Source organism: Mustela erminea, chromosome 1 (genome assembly GCF_009829155.1).
Source record: "Mustela erminea isolate mMusErm1 chromosome 1, mMusErm1.Pri, whole genome shotgun sequence".
Lineage (NCBI taxonomy): Eukaryota > Metazoa > Chordata > Mammalia > Carnivora > Mustelidae > Mustela > Mustela erminea.
This window is the reverse complement of record NC_045614.1, coordinates 136,215,181-136,231,942: the sequence shown is the minus strand read 5'-3', so window position 1 is coordinate 136,231,942 and position 16,762 is coordinate 136,215,181. Positions and strand designations below refer to the sequence as shown.

The 16,762-nt window shown below is 38.0% G+C and overlaps 1 protein-coding gene across 2 annotated transcripts in view; it reads left to right on the top strand.

Moving 5' to 3' along the window:
* The window catches only part of LOC116590758 (IQCJ-SCHIP1 readthrough transcript protein), a 742,659-nt gene that overhangs the window by 166,304 nt on the left and 559,593 nt on the right, over positions 1 to 16,762 (top strand). Inside the window, exons 1-2 of one of the 2 annotated variants that reach the window (XM_032343015.1) lie at positions 499 to 533; positions 13,399 to 13,463. In XM_032343015.1, the coding sequence (XP_032198906.1) occupies positions 516 to 533; positions 13,399 to 13,463 (83 nt within the window). In that variant the 5' untranslated portion in view covers positions 499 to 515. Of the gene's footprint in view, positions 1 to 498; positions 534 to 13,398; positions 13,464 to 16,762 lie in introns of those variants that run through there. The other variant, XM_032343021.1, reaches the window with a different exon arrangement.

Below are 16,762 nucleotides of genomic sequence, written 5' to 3'. Positions count from 1 at the left end.
AACAATGAATAATGATGAGAGGAAAGTTTGCTGACTTGCAGTGCTTTTTTTTCTTGTTCTCTCTCAAGTTCTGCTCTCAAGTCTATTTATTCTGTTGTAGATTCCATTCAACCTCTTTTTTTTTAAGATTTTATTTATTTATTTGAGATAGAGCACGAGAGAGAGAGCGAGAGAGCGAGAGAGCGCAAGCATGAGCAGAGGGGAGGGGCAGAGTGAGAGGGAGAAGCAGACTTCTCACTGAGCAGCGAGCCTGATGCAGTACTTGATCCCAGGACCCTGAAACCATGACCTAAACCAAAGGCAGGCTCTTAACTGACTGAGCCACCCAGGCGCTCCTCCATTCAACCTCCTAAGTGTCTCTTTCTTCCATTAGTGAATTTTACTGAATATCCCTCTTAACACCCAACTTCTTGCTGTCTGCTCAGAATTATGCTGGATGCTAAAATGTATCATGCTTGATGTGCCTGTGAGATCATAATCCAAGCTCAGAAAGCTCAGCAGCCACGGAGTCTGGTATGCGATCAGATATAGAAGTGAGTATTCCTGGTTTTGTATGATTGTATTTGGAAAATATATGTGGTATGATTTCAGTCTTCTTAAATTTGTAATATTTGATATGTCTCTTTATGTGATTTAACTGGGGGATTCTTCTGTGTGTACTTAAAGAATATGTGTACTCTGTTTTTCTTGGATGGAAAGTTTTATATATATCTTTTAGAACCATGTATTCTGAAGTATACTTCAAGTAAATAATGTTCTCGTTGAAAAAAAAAAAACTTTAACTGAGAGTACTTGTTTAAAATAAAGCACATCAGAGGGGAAGTGCGTGGGGGGGGGATGGGTGAAATAGGTGAAAGGGATTAAGAGTGAACTTACCATGATGAGAACTGAGTAATGATGTATACAATTGTCAAATCACTATTTTGTACACCTGAAACTAATATAATACTCTATATTAACTATTCTTGAATTAAAAGAAAAACCTCAATTAAAAAAGAATGAGTTTTCCCTTCCCTAAGTATAGTAGTGTCTACTTTATTTGCTATTATATGGACAGACATATATGGATTCTACCTTCTCCCTCCACAACCACTGAGTTCCATAAAGGAAGTAGAAATAAAGTCCTATGTCATTGAAAAAAAAATGTTACCCTTATAACTACAAAATGTTTCTTGCTTTATGGAGTGTTGTTAGAAATAATACCATTACATATTTCTCAGCAATCTTAACTTTAAAAATACCTGATATTAACTTTCCATCCTGACCAGAGTAGTGCTTATCAATTCTCCACCCAGAAATTTTGAAGGCAGTGAATCGCACGAGTATTATTATTGGAGGCATATGGGAAAAAATAGCAATATGCAAACCTAAAACTGTTTGACAACTCCTGTTTTCACTTTAAAATTAGTGCAAACTTTGAACTCCATTTTAAAACCATGCATTTGCTATTCGTGGAGTAAAACTAACATCTTCAGTATATTTGCCCTGATCTAAAGCTTCACATACCCCTAGCCTATTGCTGGCACATCCGCATTTGTGAAGTCCAGAAATAGGGTGTTTAAGTTTGATAAGTCACTTAAGCTTAATGAAAAAAGAATTCTACCCCTAAACTCCTAGGCTATATTGAGGAAAATAAAATACAACTTATATGGTCAACTTAAGGGCTGTTCTCAGCATGACATATACAGCTGTAATATTTCAGAGAAGCAAAATTTACTTCAAAAGGGGGGAACTTCCAGAAAGTTTTCAAGAGAAAGCAACATTCCAGGCAGTTAAGGATCTTCCTTTATGTGTTCAATGAAAATATAGATTAGGATTTACTTTTTATTTTTCTATTTCCTCCTTCCACACCTAGTCTGTGTCACCTCCTTCACATCTTTTTATAATCTCGTCTTTAATGAATTATTTTATTTGCTACAAGTCAGGAAGCAAAATTAGGCTTGTTTAATAATTGCTTTCTAAAAAAATCTCTAAGTGAAGAATTTCAGGTAAAACAGGTGAGTTTAGGGGCTGTGTGAGAAGTGTTTGGGTTGCAGAAAACCAATTATCTGGGTATGGAGACGTGTTCCAATGTATCTGAGACCACTGTCCTGATAATTGAAGTAATGCTGTATTTATTATTTAATGATGACAGGTATACCATAATGTATTATTACTCATGTGTTTCTTTTTCAAAAAACTTCTCTTTATCATTGTTTTATTTCAACACATGGACCAAATCATTTCAAGTTTTTGAGCACCTGATTTTAACTCAGGGTTTTAATGACATGTTGATGTTCCAAGAGGATTAAGTGTAGTGGGGGTGGGTCTCTTAGGAAAGGAACGGGAGGGACAGATGGGGCAGGTTACACAGAACCATCCTATGAGGTCCCACCTGGAGACTTAGGCTCCATCAGCTAGGTGAAGGGAAGCAAGAAGGATTTCAAGCAAGTGACTGAACTAATGATGAAGTTGGCATTTTAGGTTGTTCACTCTGGCAGGCAATAAATCCTTAACTAAGGACATTGCAAATAGGGAGGGTATGCTCTGGAGACAATTAGAAAATGGAATTGACAGAACTAAGTGACTACTGGAAATGAGTTTAGACTGAGCCAGGAGAAGTTGTTTAGATGTACATCCATGTTTTGAATGGGCTAGAGAGATATAATAAAAATTTAATAATAATGAAAATGACACTATTGAGCATCTACTATGTCCCCAGTGCACAACTGAATGCTTTACGTGAATTTTTAATCAAGTAGCACGGCAATTCTTGGAATTTTGTATAATTAGTGTCTCCATCTTAAAGGTAATGAAACTGAGAAGGGAGTTGAGGGAAATTGGAAGGGGAGATGAACCATGAGAGACTATGGACTCTGAAAAACAACCTGAGGGTTTTGCAGGGGCAGGGAGTGGGAGGTTGGGGGAGCCAGGTGGTAGGTATTATGCACATATTGCATGGAGCACTGGGTGTGGTGCATAAACAATAAATCTTGTTACGCTGAAAAGAAATAAAACAACAACAACAACAACAAATCTTTAAAAAAAAGAAAAAAAAAGTTTATGAAACTGGGGCTCAAAGGGCTTTCCTAGCCCAAGATCACACAGCAAAAATGGCGCAGAGGTAGGTGCCACAGGAATAACAAGTGAGACTTGATTGCTGTCCTTAGTAAGACAGGCACTTAAGGAATCTCCTTATGCGTGGCCAGTGCTTTATTGTACAAAGAATGCTTTTAAATCCGTTATTTTAGTTGATCCTCACATAACACTGTGGAGTAGGCATTGTCGTTATCATTTTACAAATGTTGAAACTGAGACCTAGAAAGAGTGTAATCTAAGATGACACAGCAAGTAGATGACAAGTCTGGTTCAGATAAGAAATCTGAATATTTTGCAGAACACTACAACTTCTTGTTTATAGGCCTCATTGGTGAATTACTGCCACTGCTCACATTGTTGCATGTTCTATGTCATTCATGGGAAAAGAGTGGAGAGGATAGAGTTTAGATTCTGGAATCAGATTGCTTAGGTTGACATGCCATGTTTCCTGTAAGACCTTGGTCAAGTTCTGTAATCTTTCTGAGTCTGTTTTCTTAATAATTGTATCTTTTCCTATTTTTATGGGGCTTCAGTCATAATTTTTAAAAGACAATTTATACAAAGAGGCTGGAACCTAGTAAAATTCAATAAATGTTAGTAGTGATAACAGTAGTTCAAAAAATTACATGACATTAAATATGGAAGGAAATATTAACATTTATAAAATTGCAGTTGAAGTGAACTTTAAGGGATTTCAGAAGGTATAGAAGGAGCAGTATTGCAGTTGTAGGATTAAGAATATTTTTACTCCTGGATATTATTTTTGTTTAGAGTTTATGAGTAGGAGAATTAAATTATTGGAAATGTACCTAAAGAAAAACAATGTAACCCAATGTAATGGTTCTGATGAGAACCCTATGGTCCCAACCATGGGTGTTAGTGGAAGGAACAAAAAGAGGACAAGTCTGTGATACTGCACAGCATGTTAGGAGAACTCTTCCCAGCATGAATTTGGGTTGTTTACCCATAATATCACTTGGTAAAAAATAAGAACTACAAATTCATTTTCCACTTGGACTAGGAAAAAATCTAATCTGAACAGCATTTGCTACACTATAATGAAATACATTTTAGAATCAGATATAAATGATTTGAGTGTTACATGGTGTTCTGATTACCTGTGCTTTGTTCTTGTCCTTTGGGACAGGAAATCTGGAGTTGGTGTATGGATTCACTAATCCATCTTTGCTATTGTCTGCATTCTAACAGCTGTTTATCTGATGGCATGTATACATTTATGCTTGCGTGCATGTGAATTTTTCACTTAACGCATGGTATCTAGGACTTTTCCCCCAGAATATAGAAATATATAAGACGTAAAAATATCTATACCCCAGTGATTGTACTTAGTATTTCAGTCTCAGTTGAGTTTTCATGGTTGTCTAGCTGTTAAGCCGAATTAACTTTGAGTAGAGTGATTACTTTAAAATTGTTGCTAATAGTATTTTAATTTTTCACATCCTAGATTGAGTAAGAGTGGTTAGACTTTTTGTAATGAGCTGAGTATTTATTTTATTTTAAAGATTTTGTTTATTTATTTGACAGAGAGAGGTCACAAGTAGACAGAGAGGCAGGCAGAGAGAGAGGGAGAAACAGGTTTCCCGCTGAGCAGAGAGCCCTATGCAGGGCTTGATCCCAGGATTCCGGGATCATGACCCAAGCCTAAGGCAAAGGCTTTAACACATTGAGCCACCCAGGCACTCCTGAGCATTTTATTTTATAATGATAATTTTAGAATGTCTGTGATCTAAAACTAGCAAAAGCTCTTGAGACCATGCATAATCTTAGGGAAAGGAGAAAGGGGATGTTTAAGCCTAAGTGGTATAAATACCTGTCTGACAATCCTAGATCCACTGGGGCCGTCTGGTGCATCTGCATGAAGTTGTAGGTAATTATTCACATCAGGGCAAGGGGCTGATGTGGATGGTGTAGTGGTAGGTATACTCTTCCAGATGAGTATCCTTCCTCACTTCTACTCCATGAGAATCTCAAAGTCTGAAATCAGCTCAGATCCAAGGTGACTAATGACATATACAGCCATAACTGGGTTTTTACTTAATATGTTTCTCTTTGACATCTGTTCAAGTGAGTTCAGGTATTTGGCACTCTCAGAATTTCGCAGTCAAGGGTGTTTTTATGTCCTAAAGCCTATGAACATAGCCTGATTGGTCAAATAAGAATAAAAAATGAACTATCACAACAATTCACATTGTCATAACTTATGTAGGTAAGTTTGTAAGTTTTACTATGTATGAGGTAGCAAATAAAAATGCCACTGAGAACTGGCATAGTGAGGCCTGGAACTACCTCACTTAGTGATTGTCACTATAAAATCACAGCCCCTCTGCATCTTGTTGGACATTCAAAATGTCCTTAAAGTACTAGAAACCGGCAAATCTCTTTTTAAGTCTCTACCTCGTATGCCCATAACTTACCTGAATGAATCCTTTAATTGAGCTGTTGATGTCCCATTAGCCACTTTTTCCTCCCAAAGAAATTCATGTTCAGCTGCAAGATAACTTCCTGTGTGAAATTTACAGGTCTCTCAGCCATAAAAACCATTAATGCATAATACATAAACAAAAAGTATGCTCTTTTTAAAAAAATGGCAAAAGCAAAAAAAAAAAAAAAAGGAGTTTAGTCTCTGCTTTCCAAGGGAGAAACATGAATCTTGCATTTTTATTTTTGATGCCATTTTGCCTTTAAATATATGAGATGACTATTAATGCCCATATTCACAGCAGGAGCAGAAGGGAAATGACAGTAAATTGTAAAGTACATTTACATTATAACAAGGCCCATGGAAACATTGTAATTCACACAGTTATTTCAACAGAGGTTGGACTCCCTCCAATTTAATTTTCTGAAGTTGGGTTGTGCAGCTGGGTCATTCCTGGTCTAATCTGGGAAATGTATCTCTTAAGGCTGTGGATCAGAATGCCAGCCTCCCAGCTGTCACCAAGGAGCATCATTTACAGCCACTGAGATCTGAGGGCAAAGCATCAGAATCACTTTATGTGGACACAGCAGCCTAGCTAGCTTCATAAATTCTGTTGTAAAGAGCAATAATCAATATTTCATGTTTAATGATGCAGAGCTAAAATTAGTATAGATTTTGTGTCTTCTACTTTTCCAAATTATGCAAACATTAGTAACCCCTTTTTTAGTACCTTTATTACATTTCCATTTAAAAAAGGCCAATGTAGAGGGACAGTAAGGAAGATTGGTGATATTTAATTGAATGATAGAATAGTCAAAAGTAACTTTGACTCTTAACTTTTGTTAAATAGTTACCTTTAGGTTAACATGAAATTGTTTCCAACACACAAAAAATGATGTATATAAGTGGCACAGGCCTTGTCACCCATAGCTACACAATGAAGTAAATTGCAGATTGTTTCCATGTTTTAAGTTACTTTAAATTCTCTGGGATATTCTGAGAATAAAATGGCCAAAGGTATAAGTCAGAAAGGTTAAATTTGGTGTTTAAATATAAGTGCACTTTATATGGTAAGTGTTTTGAAGTGTGTAAACCTGGTGATTCACAGACCTGTACCCCTGGGGATAAAAATACATAATATGTTTATAAGAAATTAAAAAAAAAAAATAAAATAAAATAAAAAAGGAAAAAATATAAGTGCACTTTAGAGAAAAAATAATTTTGAATGAATTTCTTATTTTAAACTTGTTCAAAGGTCATATCCTGCTTGTTTAGACAGTAGAAGTGGCAAGGACAGAAAAAATAATAAAAGAGCAATATTTTATTATTGGGTAGATTAAGGGACTGACCAAGGAGCCACAAAGATGAGCTGACCTAACCTTTTAGCTATATTCTTCTGTCTGTGACAGGAGAAAAACCAGCAGGAGTAAGGTAGGAGGGACAGCCAGATACAAAAGAACAAAATCTAGCATCTGCCATTTAGTCTAGCAGTTTACATCCAAGTTACTTCAAAACAACTCCTATGATATTGCGAAGCATAGGCTTTGGCAAATAATCAATCAATTATGCCCCCTAACTGTACAGCCTGCATTTCACAGCCTTCTGTGAAAACACAAGGTTTATTTGGGAAAATAGGAGTAAGGATATGGAATACTATCTGTCTTGGTTATGCTTGAATAATTCAAGCAAAAGCAAAATTAAGATCCTTGAGACATATCAGCTAGAGTCCAGTAAGAAGACATATGACTCATTTAAAAGAGTGATTGAAAGAGTTAATGGAGTGGCTACATGGATATGGGCAGAATACGAAAAATCACAAGAGATGGTGATGCATCTGGGTCTGTCAATAGCTAGAAAGGGCAATAATAAGGAAGGGAAAGGAAGAAAACAAAAGAAAGGCCTTGAACAGGCAAGAAATGGAAGCAGTTATGGACAAGAACCACCTTGTGGGAGAGGCCACCCCATGCGAGCCGTAGCCTCTAGTAACACCAGTCTGTGCTTTCATAAGAGATTGGAGAAAAGAGAGTAAGTAGTCCAGCTTCTCTCTTCTGCTAACTTCTGATTTTATGCAGTGCCTCCCACTGCTCAAATCCTATCCAAGGCCACAGGACAAAGGGGCTGGGTTCAGATAGCCCAAAATTTTGAACCTCCCAGAACTCAGAGGAGAGTGGGGATGCGTCAAGGGTATGAATAGGGAGATGTTGATCAAGCAGAACAAAGTTTCAGTTATGCAAGGTAAGTAAGCTTTAGACATCCAATGAATAGCAGTGTACAGTTAATAATACTGTAGTGTAACTTGAAATATGCTAAGAGGGTAGATCCTAATAGTTTTTACCCCACCAAAAACCAAGATGGGATTGGGAGGGAGACAAACCACAAGTGACTCTTTTTTTTTTATTTTAAAGATTTTATTTATTTATTTGACAGAGAGAGATCACAAGTAGATGGAGAGGCAGGTAGAGAGAGAGAGAGAGGGAGGCAGGCTCCCTGCTGAGCAGAGAGCCTGATGTGGGACTCGATCCCAGGACCCTGAGATCATGACCTGAGCCGAAGGCAGCGGCTTAACCCACTGAGCCACCCAGGTGCCCCACCATAAGTGACTCTTAATCTCACAAAACAAACTGAGGGTTGCTGAGGGGAGGGGGGTTGGGAGAAGGGGGTGGGATTATGGACATTGGGGAGGGTATGTGCTTTGGTGAATGCTGTGAAGTGTGTAAACCTGGTGATTCACAGACCTGTACCCCTGGGGATAAAAATATATGTTCATAAAAAATAAAAAATTAAAAAAATAATAAATAAATAAAAAAAAGAAAGAAAAAAGAAGGGAAAAAAGAAAGGAAGGAAGGGTGGGAGGGAGAGAGGGACTGAGGGAGGGAAGAGGAAAGAAGGAAGGAGGGAAGAAGGGAGGGAAGGCTAACTGTAACGTGATGGATATGTTAATTAGCTTGATTATGACAATTATTTCACAATGTTTGCATATATCAAATCATCAAATAGTACACCTTAAACATATATAATTTTAAATTGTCAATTATACCTCAGTAAAGCTAGAAAAATATAATGCTAAATAAGAAAGAAAGTTACTGAATGATTAAAAAAAAAAAGCTTATTGGGAGAGGTAGAGAAGAGTCAACAGAAGACATAAAATTTCTTGGGATTTTTAGGGGCATTAAGCTACTAAGATTTCTTTTCACTTCAGTTAGAACAATACATTCAATTCATTTATTATTCATTTATTCAACAGATATTTATTAAGCACTCCTAAATGCCTTATTGGGGAATAAGCATCTCATCATGAGCAAGTCACCATCCCTAACTTCAAAGGTCTTAGTGGTGGCAGGGTGCATCAGGTAGAGAGGTAATGTTAAAATAGGGATCACCATAGTTTGCTAAGGAAGCAAGGTATGGTATCCGACCTTCCTGTCGAGTTCCAAAAGCTTCTATGGGAAAGAATAATGTTGGGGGCTTCCTGAAGGAAGAGTGGGAGTGGGCAAGTAGAATAATTGGGGGCACACTGCTATGGAATGTCCAGTAAGAGAGGATGTGAGTTCCAGGATTATGTGAAGTTTCATATGACCAGACTTAGGGACGAAGTGTGTGGGGCAGGGCATATGAGGTGGAGTGGGGAGAGACTGCTGGGCCCTGTTGCACCAGACCTTGACTGCGGAATTTGGATTCTGTCCTCAAAGCAGTGGGGAGCTACTGTTGGTTTCTAGTAGGGAAATGACGTTTCCAGATATGAAATCAGAGACAAAAAGGACTAGTGGGAGAAACCAGTGATGGGAAAGACCAATTTGTATATATTTTTAATGGTAAATTGAAACAAAACTTTCAAAAAGTTAAACTCCAAGTGAAGATCTGTTGAGCAAGCACCTTCCTTATCCATTTCCAAGAAAATGAGGACATGGTTTGGAAATTCCAGGCCAATTGAATTGAAGTGTTTTTGTATAGTTAGCTTAAATAACCAAATGATGAAATCAATCCTCCAAATTGTCAGCAGAACAGCTGTTCAGAAAGCTCTTGTTAGTCATTGACCTTATGTTTAATACGATTTCCTAGAACGTGGATAGTCAGATTGAATAAAGTGCTGCATCAAAGCCCTCCCCACACAGCAAGCTCTCTGCAATGAAAGAACCACGGAAAGGAGAGTGGCTGGCATAGAGTGCAAAAGCCCTTTATTTCCTGCTCCCCAAATCCCCAGGGAAAAAGAAAAGAAGAAAGCATGCCACAGGCACATCTTAGAGAAGAAAGTCCTGGGACTACTAACAGCTCAGTCTCTTTCCTAATCATAATCCAGGGGGTAAAAAAGAACAAGTTTATGACCTAAAAATCCTCCTTTGGTTTTCAGGATTTCACGGATTCTTATTCAGTCTGTTTCCTTTCTGTATAGCAGCTGCTTCATCTATTGCTATGTCACTGGATGTGGGATGGGAAATGATGAAGGATTAGATGGGAGAGTTGGAATTTTGAGGGAAAATAGAGGATAAATATGGAGACTTGTTCTTGGAGTAAGAAACCAGTGTATATAGTACTGAAGAGTTAGTTTTACCTTGAAAATAAAAAGCCACGTATAGAAGTGAAAAAGATGTTCTGTCTGTTTACCTACTTACCTATCAATCATATTTCTCTTTCTTTTTTTAAAGTATTTTTTTTATTATTTATTTATTTATTTGATAGGCAGAGATCACAAGTAGGCAGAAAGGCAGGCAGAGAGAGAGGAGGAAGCAGGTTCCCCGCTGAGCAGAGAGCCCAACATATTTCTCTTTCTTACCCATTTATCATATATGTACTCTGCTGCTATTCTGCTGGCTTCCACTTACTGTGAAAAGCACACATGTAAAAGAGTTAAAGTAAAAATAAAGAATTTCACACACCATATAGGGAAGGAACAGGGTATAATTGTACTAACAGCATGGAAAACATTCTAACAATGGAGTATTTAATTTAGCTTAAGCTTCAAGGCAAAATAAACAACCTCTGTAAGACTTATAAATTGTTATTGTTGATGAAGACAAGTGAAATATTGTATCAGAAGGGGAAAATATCACCTCCTAGTAAATCCTAAAATTTTATTCTTTTATACTAGAGAAACTGTAACAAAACATACAGTGTCTTATAAAGCAGTTTTGCAGAAGATGCAGAATTATTCTTCATGTGAGGTTTGTTATACCAGTATTGGATATAAAAGCAGGAGTATTTAATAAAAAGGAACTGAAGACCATGACCTGCTTTATCCATTATTCTTCTGAATAACACATGTTTTAAGACACTGACAAAACAAAACAAAATAAACAAGAACTGTCCGGTTCTGAACTTTTATAGTTCCATGCCTCATCTAAGTTAGGGTTTTGTATATAGTAGCCCTAGGTTATGGCTCATACTGTCATTTCTGAGTTTGGATTCTTTCAACTGAAAGATAATAGAAATCTTAAGCAAAAGTGCCTTAAGCAAATGAGAGAACCTATTGGCTTGTAAAGCTGACAAGTCTATCAGTATGTTGGCTTCCAGCTCTAGTTTGACCACGATGTTCACAGCGTCACTAGAGCATTTTGGTTTCTTAGCTGTTTTCCTTGGCTTTCATCCTTTCTGCTATGTTATCTTTTTCTTCCAGTTAGTAGCTCTTACCATAGCAAATATTTGCATTTGTTCCAGGGTTCTTCACACTTCAAAATCCTTATACTCTAGAATTCAGAGGGGAAAAAAAAAATAGAAATTCTTCTCTAGGTACCAAAGTGCAGTTTAAACCATAAATATTGGTTGAGCAACAAATTACAAAATACAATGTTTAGTGAATTAAGCCAGACACAAAAGAATAGATAATTTTATATGAAGTTCTAGAATAAGCCAAATTAATCTATGATGATTGAAATCAGAACAGGAGAGGGGAATTAGAAGAATTGGAAAGAAACTTTCTAGAGAAAGAAATGTTCTTTATTTCATTTTTGGGTGGTGGTTCTGCCAGTGTATGCATTTGTCAAAAGTATGTTTATGGGGGGCACCTGGGTGGCTCAGTGGGTTAAAGCCTCTGCTTTTGGCTCAGGTTGTGATCCCAGGGTCCTGGGATCGAGCCCTGCATCGGGATCTCTGCTCCGCAGGGAGCCTGCTTCCTCCTCTCTCTCTGCCTGCCTCTCTGCCTACTTGTGATCTCTGTCTGTCAAATAAATAAATAAAATCTTAAAAAAAAAGTATGTTTATGGTATGTGCATTTCATGCACTAAAAAGTAAAAGGCTAGGAACTAAAAGGTGATGCTGGCTGATGTAAGGAGAATTGACTGAAGTTGGCTCATATGGGAAACAGAGATAAGAGACTCAGTTCGCTTAGACCACACTGAGAAGCAGAGGTCGGTTCTGGATATATTTTGAAATTGAATCAACAAGATTAGTTGATTGTGTGTTGTGAGAGAAACAAAGGCGTAAAGCCTGATTCCTAGGTTTTATCTCTGCGTATCTAGGTGAATAGTGATGCCATTTGCTAAAATGAGGAAAACGTGGTGAAGAAGGAGTTTGGGGCGGGAGGGTGAAGGCAAGGAAATCAAGACTTTGGTTTTGAACTTGAGATGCCCATTGGACATGCATCTGGAGTTGTCAAGTAAGAAATTAGTGTAGAAGGGAGGAGTTCAGAGGAGAGGTCAGGTGCAAATATAAATTTAAAGCCATAGGACTGGATAAGACCTCCTAAGGAGTGAGGATTGACAGGGAAGAGGACAGCCGCTTAGGATAAACTCCTGGCATACTTCCAGAGGAGCTAAGATTTCATAGGAGTGAGGATGATTTGGATGAATCAGTGAGGGGAAGAAGGGGTCCCATACCTCCTTTAGACTGTGCTGAGTATAACATGTGGGATAGAAATGACCGCCTCGTAAGCAGACTGCAGGAGAGATGGTGTGTTCAGGGACTCAGCCAAATGTGTCATCAGCAAGTCCTCTATATCCTAAAACTCTTTTCTAAATGGTTCTTTGATCTTCTTGCTTTAACAAAAACTTAGCTCTTCCTAGAGCATTGAGGCAGAGTACAGTCAGAATAAGTTAAAGAGAATGTTCAAAGAGAGGATAGAGAATTTTGCTGATGACAGACTATGAATTCCAAAAGGCTCAGTGGAAAGCTTGGAGGGATTGGAGAGAGGTGGGTGACAGGGTCAAATTCTAGGATGCACAATGCAGTAAAAAGTTAAAGAAAATGAGTAATGGGGGATGACCTAGGAGACTTAGAGTTCTGGTAGCTGAGAAGCATGTTGAGACTCATCCTGATGGTCTTGTATGGACAAATGTGTGTAATTGGGGCTTCCTCTTGGCACGTTAATAGTTTTTGTGAAGAGGCAAGTAGTGCTTCTGTCATATCCCTGAACTAATCACTATGGCCTGAAGAATGGGATTACAGAGACTATGGGTGCCTAAAATGCAGAGAAGGGATGTGTGTGTGTGTGTGTGTGTGTGTGTGTGTGTGTGTGTGTGTGGTGCATTTCTGCACACTGTGACTCAGGGACAAGTTTACCTACAGTTACCAAGAGACAGGAGGGGATGATTGCTGAATGGCCAAACCCGGCACACACTCATTAGAGCCCTTCACCCAGCAACCAGCAAACATAACCCTGTTGACAGAGTAGATTTAGGAAGAGCGTGAGTGGATCCATATAAACACATCCCCACTCTGGGAAAATAACAGGAAGTATTATCTTTAGTGGCATAAAAAAAATCACACAATTTGGAAGTATTGTATTCTAATTTGATCAAGGATCAAATTTTATTGTATGTTTAAGCACTTATCCATTGCAAAGTCCAGAACTCTCAGCAGTGTGTTATCTCAATTTGCAAACATTTGTACTCAAATATTATTACCCACAAGTACATGGGGTCAATTTATACTTCTTTTCTTTTTCACAGGAAGAAATGAAAAGATTGCAGAATCCTTTAGAACAAGTTAATGATGGAAAATATTTACTTGAAAAGTAAGTAAAAAATACAAGAAATTATTTTGTTTGAGGTTAAAAAAGCTTGCAAGAAAAAAAAAACCTGGCAAGACAAAAATAAATAAGTAAACTCCACAGTTTCTTATGATATTGTTGTAATCAGAACCCAGGAATATGGCTTATTTGATACAGTAGATAGATGTATGGCTAGTTGAGCTATGAAACACAATATACTGATTAGCAGAATAATATGATGCATGGAGATATGGTGCTATGTCTGAGGCTTAAAACTTGACAATCCTGCCCTGTTTTTGGCTTTTAATCAATGATGTGTATGGAAGGCAGTCATAAAATTTTCAAAAAGGACAAAGTAACAACAGTGAGACCGATAGAATGGATATTTTAAATAACATTACAGAATGGAACAAAACCGTGCTGAAAAAAAAAAAAAGGCAAGAAAGAGATGAAATTTAACAGGGATACAAGTGAGTTTTTCATTTAGAGTTTTAAAAGCTTGTGCAATTAGTGCATGTGAGGGATATATTCTGATTTCAGTTTGTGAATAGATGCTTTGAGGTCTTATCTGTTGCCAACATGAGACCATGATTTTATATGGCTTCTAAAAATATTACCACAACATAAGACTGATCAATAGCCATGCATTGTCAAGATAAAAGAAAAAATGAAAAGGAACTATCATTTACTGAGCATTTGCAATATCCTCCATATTCGTGAATGCTTACAGATGTTTCCTCATAGAATTCTGATTACAGCCTTTTACATAGGTACTATTTCCATTTTATCGACAGGGAAAGAGGCTCAGAGAGCTGTCAGCACTTATCTAAGGATATTTAGCTCAGAGCAGCGAGGGTGAGAATTTGGATGCCACCAGTGCTCTCAACCACTAGCTAAGTCCCAGTGCAAAGCCCATGTGGGTGTCACCAGTGGCTCTGGTCATCACGTTTAAAAAGCACATACAGGGGCACCTGGGTGGCTCCGTCAGTTAAGCGTCCAACTCTTGATTTTGGCTCAGGTCTTGAACTCAGGATCTGTGAGATCAAGCCCCTCCTCGGGCTCCACTCTGGGCATGGGGCCTGCTTAATATTCTCTCTCTCCTTCTCCCTTGCTCTCCCCGACTCATGTGCTCTCTCTCTCTGTCTTTGTAAAATAAAATGAAATAAAATAAAAACCATATAGACCTTCCCAAAAGCATCAGAGGAGGTTAATTAAAATTATGGGGATTCTGGAGTAATGTGAAACTATTACAAAGAGCTGAGTATGTGTAGTTGGAGAAAAGAAATCTCAGAGGAAACATAATGGCTTTCCTCAAACATTTGAAGGAATTTTCCTATTAAAAAGGGGCTAAATTGCCTTTCTTGCTCTAGAGAGCATAACAAGAATCAGTGAGCAGCACTTATAGAGAGACTGCTCTGTGACTCAGAAAAAGAATAACTTTTATAAAAATGCTGCCTGCCCAACAGAATGGACTTTCGAGTTAAGGAGTGAGATGACAGATACTAGGGGTTCCCAAAAGTGAAATACCCATCCATCTGAAGTGCTATTGAAAGCATTCCTAAAAATGGGAAATCTTGGATGTGATTCCTCTTTCTGATTTTATCCTAGCTTTGTGAGTCTGGAAAAATTATTTAATCCCCCTGAACCCAGCTTCCTCATCTCTAAAAATGAAGATAGTGGGGCGCCTGGGTGGCTCAGTGGGTTGGGCCTCTGCCTTCTGCTCAGGTCATGATCCCAGGGTCCTGGGATGGAGCCCTGCATCAGCCTCTCTGCTCAGCAGGGAGCCTGCTTCCTCCTCCTCTCTCTCTGCCTGCCTCTCTGCCTACTGCGATCTCTGTCAAATAAATAAATAAATAAAAATCTTTTAAAAAAATAAATAAAAATAAAAATGAAGATAGTAACACTGACTTGACAGTCTTAGTGAGAGCATTAAATAGGATGTGCACAATAGCACCGTGCCTTCCATGTCAGCTCCTTCTCTTTCCAGCCCTGTGGTTGTTTGGACTAGACACTTTCAGATTCATTCTGTCTCCGTGATTCTAAGAATTTGCCATGTTATCACTTGTAGGACAGTTTCAGCCCTTTGATTAAATGAAGTTTCTGGGTTATCTTCAGATTTAATTTATACTTATCATGTCTACTCTTATTAATATGAATAACTAAGACTAAATCAGTTCAGTTCCCACCCCCCTCATCACCACTAGCAATATGTAAACAATAATAATTAAAAAGTTTTTGGCTGTGTAACTAGAAAGGTTTTCCTTTACAGAGATTAGTGTGGTAATGACATTAGATCAGTGGTTCTTCATCCTGGATGCCCTTAGAATCACCTGGGAGTTAATAAAAAATGAAATAAGCTTTGGCATAACCTCCACCCTAGACAAATTGAATCTGAATCACTGGGGATGAAAATTAGTATTTCTTAAAAGCTGACTTCATGTGACTCAAATGAGGAGCTGGGGATGAGAACCAGTGGTCTTGGTACATTTTAGATTCCTTTTGGTTATTCAATAATCTCATGTAACTTAATTCTCTTAGGACACACTTTCTCTGTGACTTTCATCTCTTTTAACATGGGGCCACTGAGCCAATGGTCAACAAAAGAATTCTTGAGACATTGTTGGTGCAAAAATGTGTTTTTATTAAGCATGGGAACAGGGCCGGTGAGCAGAAAGAGTTGCACTGTGATCTTGAGGAGCTTTTGATTATATACTTTTAGGTTGTGGGGAGAGGGTAGAGATAAAGAAAGTCTCTACATGGATTTCCATATGCTAAAGAAGAATTACAGGATCCTGGAGGTCTGGCTGTTCTCAAACAAAAGTTGCTTTTAGTCCCTGGCAAAATACCAAAATTATTAAGGCAGCCAGGAGTTCCCTGAGGAATATTATACTCTGCATATCTTAGGTATTTGTCAATAGGCTGCAAGTTGTAAGGAAATTTAATTTTATCTACATTTCTCTTGCCTTTGTTCTCCTTATCACTTTTATCTATTAAATTTGGTTATGTTGGTATCTCATTATTGATTTTAATATAAGAAGTGAACTCCAGAAGTTTTTTCCTTGCTAATTGACCCACAACTCTGTATTCAACTTTTCACTAGTGCCAGCATGTATCTTTCCCAGCTCTCTGCTCTCAGGAAGATTTGTGAAGATTAATGGCAGATATGTGGGCTTCTGCCTCCTCCTTCCTCCCCTATTCTTTCCTTGTTACCCAGAAGCAGGGAGAAGCTAAAAGCCCCTGGAAATGGCCAATCAGCTTTGATGCTTATTTTTCCTTATCATGATTGAGGAATTCCAGAGATGGGAATTAAAGTCTCCCCTCAA